This window comes from Papio anubis, chromosome 15 (genome assembly GCF_008728515.1).
Source record: "Papio anubis isolate 15944 chromosome 15, Panubis1.0, whole genome shotgun sequence".
Taxonomy (NCBI): Eukaryota; Metazoa; Chordata; class Mammalia; order Primates; family Cercopithecidae; genus Papio; species Papio anubis.
In genome coordinates, this window is record NC_044990.1 from 58,002,245 (window position 1) to 58,019,844 (window position 17,600).

General features: G+C 31.6%; 1 protein-coding gene across 2 annotated transcripts in view; it reads left to right on the top strand.

Moving 5' to 3' along the window:
• Window positions 1-16,874, top strand: part of NDFIP2 (Nedd4 family interacting protein 2) — a 71,512-nt gene extending 54,638 nt beyond the window's left edge. The window contains exons 4-8 of one of the 2 annotated variants that reach the window (XM_003913974.4): window positions 782-875; window positions 4,628-4,752; window positions 9,376-9,442; window positions 12,044-12,149; window positions 13,534-16,874. In XM_003913974.4, the coding sequence (XP_003914023.1) occupies window positions 782-875; window positions 4,628-4,752; window positions 9,376-9,442; window positions 12,044-12,147 (390 nt within the window). In that variant the 3' untranslated portion in view covers window positions 12,148-12,149; window positions 13,534-16,874. The remainder of the gene's footprint in view (window positions 1-781; window positions 876-4,627; window positions 4,753-9,375; window positions 9,443-12,043; window positions 12,150-13,533) is intronic. The other variant, XR_639934.4, reaches the window with a different exon arrangement.
• The last annotated feature ends 726 nt before the right edge of the window (window positions 16,875-17,600 follow it).

Here is a 17,600-nt window from a genome sequence, read left to right on the forward strand (position 1 = left end):
GACTCCATGTCTCACATCCAGGGCTTTCTGGTACAAGAGATGGGCTTCCCAGGCCTTGAGCAGCTCTGCCCCTGAGGCTTTGCAGTGTACAGCTCCTGTGGCTGCTTTCCGGGGCTGGCATTGAATGCCAGCAGCTTTTCCAGAAAAAAGGCCGCCAATGCCTTTACCTGGAAGACATGTAGAAACATGATAGAAGTGTGGAGAATATCTCCTAACATAGTCTGCTGTTGATGGGCATTTAGATTGTATCTAATCTTTTGCTCTTATTAGCATTGCTGGAATGAATTATCTTTAATACATCATTTTTGTAAGAGGGAATATATGTATGTATATATATATCTGTGCAGTATATTTTAAGAACTGGAATGGCTGGATCATAGGGTATGCACATTTTTATTTTTGATAATTATTGCAAAATTGCCAACCATAGAAGTTGTACCAATTTATACTCCACCACTGGTTATGAAAGTTCTTATTTCCCAATCATTACTAATGCAGCACTGTCACATGTGTCTTCTTGATATCATTTTTATGAGTTTGATGTTACTCATCTTTTGTCTTTTTTGTGTTTATCTTTAAAGTTACTCTTTTCAAATGTGACTGTGAAAAAATAGTACTTGCTAATGCTTATTGATTACTCTGTGCCAGACATTGTACTCATTATTTCATTTGTCTATACAACAAATTGAGAACATTAGATTTTGTTGAAGTTCTTATGCTTACATTTAAGATGGTAAAGTTGTAATTTTTAATGAACTATTCCAATGTTACATATTTACAGATTCAGGAGGAAGAGTGTCCACCAAGAGATGACTTCAGTGATGCAGACCAGCTCAGAGTGGGTAATGATGGCATTTTCATGCTGGCATTTTTCAGTAAGTAATCTTTCCCAACTATTTTGATTTTTTTTGCATGTATTGATTTTATGTATATTAAAGTAACATAGTGAAGAGAAGCAAATATTGTTAGCATGTGTCTACCTTTCTTAAAATGTAAATTGTTTCTGATATTGAACTAATGAATACTGTGATCATATGTTTAAATACAAATCCTAGAATTTATTAAACTCTTGTTTGCATAAATATGCATTGCAGCCATTATGAAGACGCTGACATGTAAAAGTACATAAGCGTATTTAAGCTATTTCAGATTTTTAAAGAGAAATACTGCTATATTGGTGCCCATTCAGCTCTCTAGGAGCATATAGAATGAAACTATAAATTCCACTTTGGGGGCAGAGGATTTCCATTTGAGCGTCCTTAAGCTAGAAGAAGGATTGGAAAAAACGACATTCTGGGCAACTGGAACAGTGTCACTTGAGACAGACAGTTATGAAAGTATAAGTCTTATTTGGGGGAATGGTGAGAATTAGAAGATCAGAAACTTAGTAACATTTTAACATCTTGCAGAATTCTTAGTATTTGACTTATAAAGTAAATTTAATGTTCTTGAGAGAAGACTGTGTCAAAGTCTTCATTATTTCAATTCTTAATACAGGGATTGACATAGTAAACTCATTAAATAATAAGATGCCCAATAAATTACTAAAGCCAGTGGTAGAAACCCAATATTCATTTAAGTAAGTTTATTAATCTATGATATAGTTAATTTCTGCCCTCCACCTGGTTAAATGATCAAGCTTTCATTCTTGGATAGAATGCTGATTTAATTCAGTTTAGTTATAAGCTTTATTATGATCGTAAAACCGAGAAATAAACTTATTTAAAGTGTCACATTCAACTTTAAAAAGTAGAAAATACAAACTTCATGAGTTGACACTTTTGAGTCTGAAAGTTCATGTAAACCTTGTCCTCCAAGTTTGAAATGGTTTCTTGCTTCCCTTCTATTTTCATCTGCTGAAGAAAAGAGGGGGAGAGGAATGAGGAAGGAGGGCGGGCAGCTCCTCGAATTTACTAATTGTAATATTCAGGTTGTCAGCCAGCAAATGTATATGCAAGATTTAAATCTTAAATTGGTTTTAGTTACAATTTCTAGTTAGATATGTTATAATAAAAAGGAAATAAACTCTGGTTACAAATGAGTGCTGTTTTGTAATATTAGTCCTGTGAACCTTGGTTTTTATCTTAATTTTGGTTTAACTGGTAATCCTATATATTAGTAACATTTTAATAACAAACTTCTCACATAGTGTGTTTACAAAAAAGAGTAGCTTAAACATTCATTGCTTTCATTGTTATTATACCTTTTAAGAAACCTTAATTAGAAAAGAAAGGATCTAAATATATTGTACTAATTTTAGTATAAATACCTGTTTCTTGGGAATAAAAACATGTTATTTGACACCTTCTGATTATGTAACTCAGAAATCTTGTTTCTCCGTTTCTTTATTTCATTTACCACCAGTATCTTCTTTTTAATTTTTATTTCGTAGATTTGAAGGCTTTTCACTGATGTGTTATAAATGCGTGGTAACTTAGACACACTGGATGACTTTATTCTTAGCCAGTGATAGTATTATTAGCTAATATAATGTAAATGTTTATATTTAATAGATTTAATATAAATATTTTACTAAATTTTTACTAAATTTTTTCCACAACTCATATATGTAACGCTTCCTGTTTTACAAATATTGTACCAATATTGTGACAGTAAATTTGTTTTTACCTCTATTTCCTGTTTTTTTTTTTTTTCTGGTAGGCTATAGGCCTAGAGTTTATTTGCTTGATAAGCATAGATTTGTTTGTCATCACTACCATCTAGTGGCTGTTTTTCAGATTGCAACTTGCTATATTTTCCATGTTTCTTAAACATCTAATAGCTACTCTGGGTAAAACGGTCCAGAAAAAGATTTTATTTTTAGTGTGGTTTATTTATAACTTAAGCATGTCACGTTACATAACTTGCACAAGTAAAGTTACAGTGAATATCAATAAGACTATTTCAATTAAAACCTTTTGGTGGTTTAATTCTTTCCTTCTTTATTTTTAGTGTTTTACCTCATATAACCCTAAAAAAAGTTTACACTTAGATTTGGTGAGATAATTGTGTATTCTTGTTCAGAAAATGTAAAAGAAGAAATGTTTGTAATAATGCTTTTGCTCTCAAAATCCTTTTAAAGTGTTACCATAAAATGCCTCAGATACATGCATAATATGCGTATCTCTGATCTTATTTTTAAGAAACTTTCTAAGAGAATGGAACAGAATTTGGTTATTTGCCAAATACTAGAAATGAAAAGTTTACAGATGATTGACAGTCTATGGAAATGACCTTAAATTTTAGTACTTTAAAATGTAATGGGCTCTTATTTGATCCTGTTTAGAAAACTTTTCTTCTGAGGTTTAGCCATTTGTACCGTGTGTGAATTTTCACGTCAACATGCTATGGTAATAAGTAGTCACCTGCATTATTCTCATTTTAGACTTGCGGGAAACAGAAAGAGAAGATACTTGTAACCTTAAAAGAATTAGAAGAGTGTTTTGAAATGTGAATTCTGATTTGTAAGAAATTGCCAAACTGTCTTCCGAAGTAGCTGTAGTATTTTGCATTCCCACCAGCAATGAATGAGAGTTCCTGTTGCTCTGTGTCCTCACCAGTATTTGGTGTTGATGATTTTTTTTTTTTTTTAGACATTCTAATAATTTAATGATGGTATCTCATTGTGGTTTAATTTTATTTCCCTAACAATTCGTGTTAAGCATCTTTATTCAGTTCATTCTTTTGAGCACCTACCATATACAAGTCAAAAAGTTACAGTTTTTAAAGGGGTTATCTGGACACTACACATCTTGGAAAACAAAAATTGACGACGTATTCTGTCCATGAAAAGCTGTTTTTTATATAGCTTTTAGATGACATTACATAGCATAAGTAAATCCAGAAAAGGAACATCTAAGAATTGTAATTGCAGCTGAAGAAACCCATAAAGTATTTGTGAAGTATTGAATTTTGTTGTTTTGTTTACCTTTTCTTTTCTTTCTTTTTTTTTTTTTTTTTTTGAGCCAGAGTCTTGCTCTGTTGCCCACGCTCCAGTGCAGTGGTGTGATCTTGGCCCACTGCTACCTTCACCTCCCAGGTTCAAGCAATTCTACCTTAGCCTCCTGAGTAGCTGGGATTACAAGTGCCTGCCACCACGCCCAGCTATTTTTTTTATTTTTAGAAGAGACAGGGTTTCATCATGCTGGCCAGGCTGATCTCGAACTTCTGACCTCAGCTGATCCCCCTGCCTCGGCCTCCCAAAGTGCTGGGATTACAGGCGTGAGCCACTGCGCCCGGCCTGCTTTTATTTACCTTTTTTAAAAAGCCAATTTTGTTGGCTGTTTGCTTAGGCTGGACTTCTTGCGTGGAACCACATGTGAGCTACATTGTGATCTGGTTTTAAGCTAGTTTAAAACTGCAGTTTCAACTATTAATGATAAGCTTTCAGGAATGGATTCCTGTTGGCCAGACTGACGAGAAACCAAGCTTACCCATTTGTTGATATACAGTATAGCAAATAAGCCGTTTGCAAAAAGTAGGCTATAGTCTATAAAGAAGGCTTAATTGGCAGAGTTAAAAGAAAGGGAACTGCTGTTTCCATTGAGCAATGAAATATTATTAATATGTCTATGTTAATTTGTTTCCAAATTGTGGTTTATAAAATAACTGTTTCTGTTACTTTTAGTGGCATTTATTTTCAACTGGCTTGGATTTTGTTTATCCTTCTGTATCACCAATACCATAGCTGGAAGGTATGGTGCTATCTGTGGATTTGGCCTTTCCTTGATCAAATGGATCCTTATTGTCAGGGTGAGTGTCTTGATAGCCTGTATCTCTTTTATCTCTAAAATGAGATGTATGAAATTTTCTGTGTGATTCATAAATGGGCACTTTATTTTCATGAATTCAGTTATTTGAAGGCTTATTCTTAAATCCTATATTTAATCATTATAGTGAGCTCTGCGGTATGAACACTTTATCATATGAGAAATTGTTAATATAGTGGAAAGAACTTTGAAATCATAAAAATTTAAGTTTGAGTCTCAACTTTTTTATATGTCTTTTAACTTTATTTAATTGTTCTGAGCATTAGTTTCTTTATAATAGGCTGATGATAGCTGCCTTGTGGCATTTTTATGAGGTATGGAAATAATGTAATTAAAGTACCTTATCCAGTTACTGCACAAATATATGTGCTCAGTAAATCATGGCTACTATTATTGTGATATAGTGCAGGTATGCCTAAAATCAGTTAAAACATAAAAATTTCTCATTTAGTCACATTATCATGAACTTAAATATTTTCTCACTCTTTTCTTTTGAAAACATTGAGAGCTCAAAAGGCCTATGAAGTGGTTATCAGAACCCTTCTTTTCCCTCATGCTTCTTCTAAGCCTTCCTTATTTTCCTGTTGTTCCCTGAAGTCACCCTCTGCCTTCTTCTTATCATTTACAAGATAGTGTGTAGGGAGACAGTGATAAGTCCTTTTCCCCACCTTAACAACTTTTCTAGTCCCAAAAAAGTTTTCTGTAAAAATTGCTTAGGCATTAGTGTTGTTAGCATCATCTTCCCCCAGCTCTTTACCTTTGCCTTTTGAAGGCCTCTTTTCACTTCTTTTTACAAATGTTTCTTCCTAGTTTTTTTTTTTTTTCTTTACGATAAGATCTAGGAGAATGATCAAGAATGGCTTTACTTATTGTTTTAATAAGTCTTTTGAAAAGTTACCTACACATTTAAAATGCTATTATACAATTAATAAATTAAAATATATACATTCTACATTTAAACATTCATTTCTTATTGAATGAGCTAAGTCCTCCTAAAATTTTTAGTAGAATCATAGATCAAATATATTAGCTTCTCTTAAATGTTCACTTTGATAATATATCTATATTACTAAGTTGATTTAAAAGTCCCCATTATGAAAATATTAATGTTTATAGATGTGATGCATTTCTTCATTATTTTAAAACTTATAGCCTCCCAGGGTTTCAGTAATCCATACGTTTTGGTTATTAATCAATTAATTATTGGTTGGGACCTATGGACTGGTTTCTTCTAAGAAAATTAAAGTTTGAGCCATCGTAAGAACTATCCCCTGACAATTTCTTGTTTTAGTTTTACTGCAAAAGATGTACAGTGGGTTCCTAACACAAGTATAAATCTATTAGATGTTACAGAACATACAAAGATAAAGACACAATCCCTTCCCTTATAGAAATTATTATTAAAATACCTCGAAGTTGGGCCTAGATAAGTCCAACATTGATTATGATACTATTAAGCACTATTATTCAAATGGGATTTCTCATCTAAACCACAGAACACAGAAAATGATATGAGGACTATTTTCTCAATTCTCCCAGTTAGTAAATTGCTAGTATCATTCTAGATGTATAAGAAAGAAGTTAATGCATCCTATACAACTTATGCCCTTAGAGTATTACAGCTTAATTTTCTCATAAGAACCTCAGGTTGAGAAGGGATTCGATTATCTAGTTATCAACTCTAGTTGATGTGATAAGATGGGGAACTTATATTCAAGGACTGGAGTTTCTTACAGTTTTGTAAGGTATATACTGTCATCAAGTTTGATCTCCAGGACTGTTTAGTTTCCCTTAAAATACTTTTACTGAGTTAGAGTTAATGTTATGCCTTTAGTGTGTATTAAGAAGTGTTATAAGAAAAGGATTTTTTAAAATCTTTTGTATAAAATAACAATAACTGTCATTCATTTAACCCTTAGTGTGTGCCAGGCATAATTTGTTACAAATAACGAGTTTTCAAACTTTTAACTGTATCTCTGATGCTGGTGATGATCTAGCCATTTTATTGGTGATGAAAGTAAGAATAAAGAGTCTAATAATTTGCTCAAGGTCCCACAGTTGTTTTTCTTGTGGAGACGGATTCTCACTCTGCCACCCAGGCTGGAGTGCAGTGGCGCCATCTTGGCACCCTGCAACCTCTGCCTCCTGAGTTCAAGCGATTCTCCTGCCTCAGCCTCCAAGTAGCTGGGACTACGGGCACATGCCGCCACGCCTGGCTAATTTTTTATATTTTTGTAGAGACAGAGTTTCACGTCATTGCCCAGGCTGATCTCAAACTCCTGAGCTCAGGCAGTCTGCCAGCCTTGGCCTCCCAAAGTGCTAGGATTACAGGCGTGAGCCACCGTGCCCAGCCAGTCCCACAGTTTTCAATGTGAATTGGCATCTACCTTGGTCTCAATTCATCGCCTATGTTCCTACTTCTGTACTGCCTCTGTGTGTGTACACTGTATTTTGACTTTTACTATAATGCTCCAAGTAAAACATTCCTTTCAGAGTTTAGTGCTGAGAGAAAAGTTTTCCCCTAAAAACCTGGTGTTTCCTTTCATTAGACAATAAGTAATTTATAAATCATACTGCTGCTGTCCATTTTGTGTCTGAGCTGCCATGAACCTCGGATTTTGTGTAAATATCTTTAGCCTAGGCTTCCAATACTACTTCTAAGGTTTTTATTATTTGGTTAAAAATACATATGTGTTTTATTAAAAACTAAGAAATTATATTTTGAAAGTAGGATGTAAACAATGAAATAGTGATGTTGTATTAATATAATAAAATCAGATGAATTCTTAATGTTCATTAATTTATTTTCCAAAATTTGATTTCTCTAGCCTGTGACTGGCCAATCAACATGATTGGTTTACTTATATTAAAAAAAACAACAACAGTTGGCTTAGGCTTATGATTTTAGTATTTTAAAACATTTTTGCTAACACAGTAATGAGTCCAACATTACTTTATCCTTTTTACATAGCGAATCCTTCCCTTTCAAAGTATTTTGGTGAAGACAGACTCTGTTCTGGCTGTTCGGGTTGCCTGTTACTGGGTAACACGCAGAAATTTAAAATAAAAACGTATTGCCTTGGTTCTTTATTCTTTTTTGTTCTTGAAAAGCCTTTAAGACCTATATGAAAGTGTTTTATTTCTAACTGTGAATCACTTGACTAAAAAATAGTATAGTACAGTCCTGTGTAAGCTGCATCTTTTCCATTTCAAGTCCCTCCTTCATTGTACACATATTTTAAAGATGTAGGTGTATGTGGGATCTCTGTGTTTAGTAGTACTTTGAAATTTTAAATCTCTGAAATTACTATACATTTTTAAAAAGTACTATAAAATGTAAAACATGAAATTACTGTAAATACTGAAATTACTATAAATGGTTGATTTATTAATTAGAAATACTTCCTGAGAAAATACTTAAAAGGCTATAAAAAGTAGACTGAGGTAATCTTTATTTGATATGCTTACTAAATAACATTATTTACAATTTGTAAGCATTTTTTATTATTGCCAAAGCCTAGGATTTTTAAGCTTATATGGAAATTACCAACAAATAATTGGAAATCTTTACGTATAAAGTTACAAATACTTTTAATTAATATCAGATTTGGGAGCAAGTCTGCATTTAACAAAATCATTTTTAGTTACATCAGATTCAGTTTGCAGGCCAGTGGAAACAGGGTGGGTAAATACAAGCTAATTTTTAATAATTTTAGAGTAGGTTATATTAAACACTTTTTAAAAATAATCATTTGAGGCCTTGTTTTAGGTGCTAAAGTTATCTGAAGTAACTGAAGAAAATCAGATTGATTTTTTAAAAAGCCTTTTAAAATTAATGAAGTGTAATGTCTAGAGTCTAATCAAGGAAAAGATAACTGTGTCCAATATCATCAAACTCTGCCTTCCATCTGCCTGTTCATATTCCCACACTACAGAGAATATAAAACTGTCTGCCATGGCCACTAATAGGAACTGTTGAAATGCCACTTTAAGGTTCATTTAGCTGTTCTCAGCTCACTGTTGGGAACTGAATGCTAGAGCATCTAGTTTGAAAATAGAAAGACTCTAATGGGGGTCTTTATGCACCTAGTATTTTTGGCAGTGATTAGCAGTAGGGAGTGTACAGAAGGTCAAAAGCTCTTCTTTTTGGAGGTCAGCAGGATACCCCCATCTGATAAGATTAAACTAATGTGGCTTTTGGTGTTAATATCTGAAGCAGCGGGTTGCTATAGTGTGTTTGGGATGGTAGTTGTGGTTTTGAGAGATTATGAAAGAAGGACTGATGTGAAATTTTTAATAAGAAAATGTGTGATTCAGACATACAACCTTTACTTGTATTTCTTGCAGGGAGTTTGAAACTGGTTTTTGTTTCCAAAATACTTCATTTAATTTTTTTTTTTTTTTTTTTTTTTTGCTATTGCATAAGATGATTTTTTTCTCAAATAATTTATATGTATGTATGCCATTAGGTGTTTTTATTTTTCCTTTGTGCTATTTTTAAGTGTTAAAGATTATTTGAGGTAAATCATTCTGAAACTGAAGATAATCTATGATTTTCAAATTCAGGTGTACGAATTTGGTTAATATATTTATGTTCACTCCATAGTTTTCTGATTATTTTACTGGATATTTCAATGGACAGTATTGGCTTTGGTGGATATTTCTTGTACTTGGTAAGTTTATTCTTAATGTATTTAGTTTAACTTTGATATTTCCAAAAACTGTAAATATAAATAAACTATGGCACAATTTATGTGGAAATTATTTTTCTTCTGTAAAATTCTCATATTCAAACACATCATCTCACATTTTTAAACTATTCTACATAGCACTACAGATTTCTTAGATTTAAAATCCAGAGGCTATCAGTGTAAAGAGTCAGTGGTGGGATGATCATTGAATGCCACAAAATTTTAAAATAACAATGTGATAAAAAACTGTCTTAGCATTTATCTCAGAAAATATACACAAATAACTTCTTTTAATGATCTTAGGAAATTTGAGAGTTGGATAGTTTGGTTGTTCTGTCTATTCTTTTATTTTTCGATCGTGGAAACATTCTTTATGCTTTTGAATTGTGCCTTGAATTAATCATTAATCAGCCAGGCATAAGGAAAGGCTTTATGCCTAATGATCACAGTACTTCTGTTGAGTTGTCTTATAAGACATGTCTTTTTATTAATGTTGATGGAATTTTATGGATTTTCAATTTTTGTTCCCTTTTGTTTTTTATCTTCGATGTGAGATAATTAAGTTAATCATTAAATCACATTATACCTTTAATCCACTTTTCAGATGTATTTGCTGACATAAGGAATACATTTTGTTTCTTGTTAGGATTAAAAGCCCATGTTTCACTCAGAATTGTACCAGAAAATAACAGCATTTCAGTAGGTGGCAGTCTTCTCTCTGAGTTTTTATTTAGTCGTACTGTTAGATCTTTAGGATCTTTTGGGAAACAAATTATTGTTAAATAAGGTCACTTAATTCTTTAATAGCTATAGTGAAATTATTTTAGTATTATGACCTTGTTGAGATGCATCTGGAGGTGAAGCCAGTTTTATATTGTTGTGTTCTAACTGCCTGAATGCCGTGTTCTTTATTGAGTTTCTTACCTAAAAGTGAGAAGGTTTATAAAGTCTGTTAAGTATTTAAGTATATTAAATGAGTACATTTGTGTGTGTATATATATTATTTAGAGATTGGAGGAATCTTAGGGAGGTTAGTGTGGGGCAGAGTAGAATACAGAGGACAATGCCAGTTCCACTTCAGAGCCGTAATCTAGTATTTATTTATTTAGGGGAATGTGAAAATGTAATAAATGATAAAAATGTTGCTCTCACATATGCTGAAAAGAATGTTGAGCACTTTGTAGAATGCTCAGAAACAGTAGCCACTGAGTGATTGGTTTTTAGATATGAACTGGGTGACTTCTTTTAGAAATGCCTGAAAAGTAAAATGTGTGTTAGAAAACAGCAGCTTTAGAGAGAAAGGAAGGGATCCCACAAATAAGTTGGTTTACATTTTTCAGTAATAGTTTTACATTTGGATAACAGTATTACTATCTTTGAACAGCATCTGGAAGGGTATGAGGGTGGAATGCAGAGGGAGTCCCAAACGGAGGGAGTTAGGACATGGGAAGCAGATGCAATTGGGTTTAGCTGAAATGTATACCGTTTAAGTCATCATTTGTAGCTCTCTTCTGTCTTTCCTCTCCAATTTACTACACACATGCTTCTTTTTTTTAGTGATTTGATCATTGCCTTGCAGTTGGGGTACAAATTTAGTTTGAGACTTTGTATTTTAAATTCACAAACTCCTTTTCCTCCTGGTGAGGAAAGTCATACACATACAGTAGATATCTTCTGTTTTTGTTTTTGGATCCCCCACCCCAATTTCCTGATTAAAAATTTACTGGGGTTAATGTTTCCCTAAGAATCATGTGCTTAAGTATTTCAAAGGCTTATACTAATAATGGTAATGTTTTATATTGATCTAATATTTGTTATGTGAAACTTTAGAGAATTTCACAGGTATTGCTTTTTAAATTATTAAATATATCTGTGGTTATTTTAAAATACTACTTTACAAAGGAGAAAACTGAGATAGATATAAGAAGAATCCCAAATAATCTAAATCATTAGAGTAATTGTCTTCCAAGTTGTCTTTTCTAACTCTTCTTAATTTTTTATTATGTTAGTTTCTTATTATTACTTCAAAATAAGAACTCATAATTGAAAACATGTACATAATGCACATATCTTCAAATACAGATTTCACAGATGACAGGCACTTGATACTGCTGTACAGGCTTATTGTTTTTTTCCCCACAGTTGTTAGCAACCACATGTATGTTTTTCCTTTTTATGTACTTTATATAAATAACTATGTCTTAGTTCACTCGGTAGTTACATTAATTGAAAAGATTGAACCCATGGGCTCAATGGGAGTTTTATGAGTTGAATCAGTTTAAGTGCATCAGGTAACTTTGCTATTTAAGGAAATTACTTAAATGTATGTTTTTATGTAATTCTGGATTTTTATAACTAGATTTGCTTTAATTTTGGTACATCTGGGCTTAACAAATTGAAAAATTGTATTTCCTTGTGACAGAGTTTATCCTTATAGTGTAAAATATATTACAGAAATGAATGGAAGTCTGCAAATAAAATTCCTTAAACCAAGAGGATCTTGTTCATAATCGTCTACTTTAAATTTATCTTGCCCCTTTCTGTACAAAAACATATATATCCATATTATTTCAACTTTCTCAGGTCTGCTTCTTTTCTTCAGAGGATTTGTTAATTATCTAAAAGTCAGAAACATGTCTGAAAGTATGGCAGCTGCTCATAGAACAAGGTATTTCTTCTTATTATAGAGGTAAGAAATATTAATCTGTGAACTCTGCCTATTTCCTTTATGTATTCAAATTTACCAGATACATGTTAAATGCCTAATGAGTATTCATGATTTTTACTGTTAGCATATTTAATATTTTTTAATACTGCTAATGGTCAGCTTATTGAAATTTAATAAGTCATAGACCTTTTTAGATAACTCTTAGATTTTTAAAATTGAATTTCATAAATTTTAGTTTTTAAAATACATAACGAGTAAACTGAAATTTTAAATCAGACTTTTAAAACTTCTCTTTAAAGATTAACCATAGAATGTATATGAAGTAACCACCAGCACGAAATTTGAAAGCTTGAAAAACAACAAACTATACTGAAGGAATGGGCATTTTTGTATAAAACAATGTGAAATTCGCATAGATATCTGGTGGAAAAAAAAATCTGTGATTGAAAAACAATTTGTCTTGCAGTGCTTTTAACAGTCTGGATCAAGGAATAAAAGTCATGTGAAGAAAATAGTTCTGTTATTGTTTTCTTAACGTGTGCTGGTTTTTATCAACTATGAAGGCTACAACTTGAATAAGTAGGAATATGAAGAAATGAGTAGACGTTGTCTTACTAGTTATCCAGTGAATTTCTGGAGGCCGTGGATATAGTAATAGTATTTATTTATTGTGCAGCGGGAGTATCTTCACATAAAGTGACTCCCTACTCCCTATTCTATTTTTTAAAGCAAGTACCATATACTTTATGCCTATAAATAATGTAAATTGATAAAGCATTTGAACTCCATAACCAAAATGTCTACTAGTGCTTAACTTCTGAATGTAGGACTATAAGGAACAAAGTGTTTCAAGTTTACTAAGTATTCTTTTTTCAAATAAATTGTATGCTTTGTGATTTGGTTGCTTACATTTTATTTATCATTTATGTAAGTTATACATAAGCTTATATAATTTACTTATTTCTGCTAGAGTACTATGAATACACTTGTATTTCTAGATCATGTTTAAGTATCATTTTAAGTGTTCTATTAAAGTCTCCCCCAACCACTCCCAAAGAAGTCGCCGTCGCTTTATTTTAACAAGCAAAATATCTTCGCAAACAGTGGCATTAAGAATTTGTCAGTATTAATAATAAGATTAAAAAGCAAAGTAATTTTGCCATTTTACTAATTTGTGTGGTTATCTTCTGTGCATTTCAAAGAGTGTAAAATACAATGCAAATATTTTCTAGATGAAAGTCTGCTATAGAAGCCTTACACTTTAGAATATATTCTGATTTATAGACTTTATCAAAAGAATATTATATACTTGATATAATTCTTCTATAAAATGTGTTGTATTATACTGTGATTTAGATAAAGACAACTTAATACATTTTAAGACTAATTCCTTCTTTGTCTCCAGACTGCATCAACCCGACATTCCTTTCTTATACCAATGTGAAATTTCCGGATCATCTGTAAACCTACAACTTTAATAGAAGACTACTAATAACAGAAGACTAGTAAAGAAAAGACGGAGCTTCAAAATTGAATGGCAGGGTGGTTTATGCTTACAAGCCATTTCTGTTCATTCTTTAAGTATCTGTATTTCATTTGTTTTGCACATACGCATATGTGCCCATTTGAGAGATTTGCGTATACTTGATAGAAACCGTAAAGTTGTAGCAGTTAAGTCCAGTCACATTTGGTTAATCAGTGTTTGATATAATTGAAAGAGTTGAGTGGATAAACAGTCTTCCAGCTTGTAAATGCCATTGACTTCTGACCTGACATTTAGTATAATAAAAATGAAATTATTAACCATGTCTAATGATTTAGTTTCTGGCTCTTAGACTCATCTGGTAATTCTACACATGAAACATCTTTTGTTACATAAGGTTTATTGAAACCTGCAGTGCTGATTATTAGAAAGGATTTGTCAGATTTTTGAACATGACATTTACATTATTATTTAGGAAAACTCTTCCTGTAAATAACCATGCATAACTTACTTTCTGCAATGTTTTCTTAGAAATTGTGTCCAGATAGCTTCCATTAATTTTAAATTAAGTGAACTAAATATATATATGTATAGGTATACATATATATACACACACACACACACACACACATATATATATATTTAGAAACCTGAGTGTTAAAGATAGAATTTGTTTTAGGACAAATTTTAAGAAAATGTGGGAATACCAAATGTCCTTTATAAGATAAAAAAAAATTTTTTTAAGGGACATACTAGTTTTAGGGATTTTCAGATGAGAAGCTGGGTTTTTAGGATTGCCCGTCTTGGAGATTCTTGCAGGAAGAGATTGTATTAGATATTATATTTATTTCATTTAAGATAATTTTGAAAGTTAATTTTCTAAATAAGATAATTCTCATTTGTGTTTGTCTTTTAAAAAGCCAATAAAATATCTGTCAGTATCATTGTAATAATTTTTTTAGAGTTTAATTTGTAAAGCTTGGCAAATAAAATCTTGTACTATTAATAGCTTCTTGCTTTATGACTTTAGGATTAACTTGTAAAAAACATATCCTGAACTGAGATATGCAAAACACTCATTTTCAAGTTATGGAAATGTGTTTGTGGCATATAGGACTGTGGGGTCTGTGTGTGTAGTGAGAGTATGTAACCATTATTACAACTGGAAGTTAATTTACATTCATAAACTACTATATTTCCCATCTTGCAAATCATTTTATGTCTCATGTTTTTCCTTTCGGTTATATCTTTGGTTTTGAATACCAACATTTAAAATGATGGTATTTTATCTTTTAAACTTAAAAGTTATTTAATACAGCTATATGGAACGTATAACATTGATTTCTTATTTATTATTAGACATTACTACTAAAAGGTACATCTAACTATTCAGGGACATTTTTCCATTTCCAAAAAATAAAATTTATTATGCTTTATAATCCCTTCTGTATTTCTCTGTATTTTCTGATTGTTTCATTGTCTTTGATAAATAAAACATAGTTTAGTTTTGCTAATATAGCCTATTTTTTGTTTTGTCTCATTCAGTTTACTTTCCTGCGTAGAATTTTTATTGTTGTATTAAAATTTTTATTGTTATATTGAAGTACCTGTGTTACAACCCTTGAAGTAAGACAATAGCATGGGGTAAAGAAAAAATACTTGGTTTAGTTGCCTAATTTGGAAATTAATTAAAATTAAACTGTACTAATAACATATTCAAACTCATGCTGTATCTCTTTCGTATTTCTTATAGACCTGTACTTTATTCTTTCAATAATTTTTAAATTAAATTAAAGCTTTGCTACGTGGTAATTAAATAATTACTAGGAAGCTTAGCTATCAAACATCGACTTACTAGAATTTCATTTTAGCTTTTATGGTATATGTGCTTGTTTTCTGAATATGGATATGTTACTTTTGATCCAGCATCAAAACTTCACTTTTTGTTTTGACTTTTTCCCCCCAAATCTATAAGGTTCAAGTATACATATGACTTAATCCTCTATAATTGGCATAATTCAATGGTAGCCTTAAATCTCATCACGTAAGCAAGGGAATCAGAATGTTATTTTCAAGAACTTAATGTTCCCTTCAGATATATCAAATCCTGCATACTTCATTTCCTGTGACCTTGAACAGCTGCTGTTGTGTTTTGGGGACACTTGATCATCTTTGCACTCTGCCTTAAAGATTGAAAAATCAGAACTCTTGTTAGGATATCTAAACATTTTTGAGTGTGAACTGGGGATTGGAAGTTAATACAAAAATTTTTCAAATTACTTCTATTGTAAATGAATAAGCTGGTCATGGCTAGGATAATCCATTTTCATGTATTTATGCAATAAACTGAATTTTAAGGCAAAAATACACTTTTCCATATGGTGTATGCAGGATAGATTTTAGGAACTTGGATTAGAATAGAAATCCCATTACATTTGATTAAAATGAAAATCTCTGCTTAATATAAAAAAATACTAAACTTTAGCCTATTATCTTAAGTCTATAAGATATATTTCATTTTAGACATGCCTTTGAAGTTGTTCACATATTTTTACCTGCTAAAACAATATTATTTCCAGTAAAATCTCTCCTAACAGGAAAAGTGGAGTTCAAAATATCCAGTTGGAGAAAAATTCAGAGTTCCTTCATTTAATATAATTTTTTTCATCTAGTATGCACTATTTCCAGAAGTGCAAAAGGTAATGATAGTGAATGTGACACCGTACTTAACTAAGGTAATATATATCCTTAGTTTGCTCAAAACTGTCCTGGTTATTCCTGTTTTCTCAGCTTAATAGTGCCTCGTCGTACTCGAAAGTGTTCTAATTTGGAGGATAAGTTATATGATCATCCTGTGTATAATTGTAGACCGTACCAAGAAGCAACTACCTTAGCTCCACTGCCCTTTGAGGGATGGAACTGGGGTAAGGGTAGGAGCCAGTTATTATTGCCACAGTGTTTTCTAATGAACCATTTGGCCTGTAGAAGAGGAATAATATTTTTTTTAATAGTTGTATTTGAATCCAGCTTATGGTAAATATTAAACTGAATGGCTTTTATATTTTTAACTGCTGTTAAATGTTATTTTAGCATTTATTAGTTGTTTAATTCTTCAAATAGTCATATGAAATATTAACATATATTTGATAAAGGTCAATTGTTAGATGATAATGTGCCATTCATTATCATAGGAATGTCCTTGCCCATATATAAAACATGCTGGCATGTATTTTACTTGTTAATAAAGTTGTATAGATGTGGAAGTGTGAACCTGTGATGCATCCTTTTCAAAATCAGTTTAAGATTCACTTCTTATCACCACTTTGGCCTCACTAAACTGTTTATGTGACAAACCTTTCAAGATTGGAGATGGAAACAACACTTGTGAAATTAGGTTGGAGTTTAAACATCTTTTAACTTCTCAGTTATTTGTATGTCAGGAGATAAATAGTGGTTTAATTTTAATAAACACAAAATACCAGCTTTTTGAAAATAATTTGTTCATTTCTACTTTGTAAAGTATCATTGGTCACGTAGGTCAGACCTGCTTATGGGTGTGAATTCTTATTGGGGACATAATACCTAACATGCAAAAATTTCCAGCAAGTAAATAAGAAAAATAGAAAACTCATTTCATACTTTTAAAAACATGTTTTTAAAGTTTACTTTAAGCTCAGAATATGTGCTGCTTTTACTTTTTTAATGTTTTGAGCTTATATTTCATTATTTTTGTTTTGAGAGATTGAGTTGTGCTTTAAAAAAATTCTCCTTGTTTTATTAGAAACTGTTATTTAAAAAAAAAATTCAGCACCTAAATAGAGAATATATGGGGTATTACTCCTTTAACAGTGGAGGTTACAGCACACCAAAGCAATACTTCCAGTTCACAGAATCTTAGAGGTTTTCTGTCTCTTCAATCTTGCAAAGAACCACTTTACTACTCCCTAATTAAATTCATATTTGCTCCTTATGTCTTGTCTCCTGCAAGT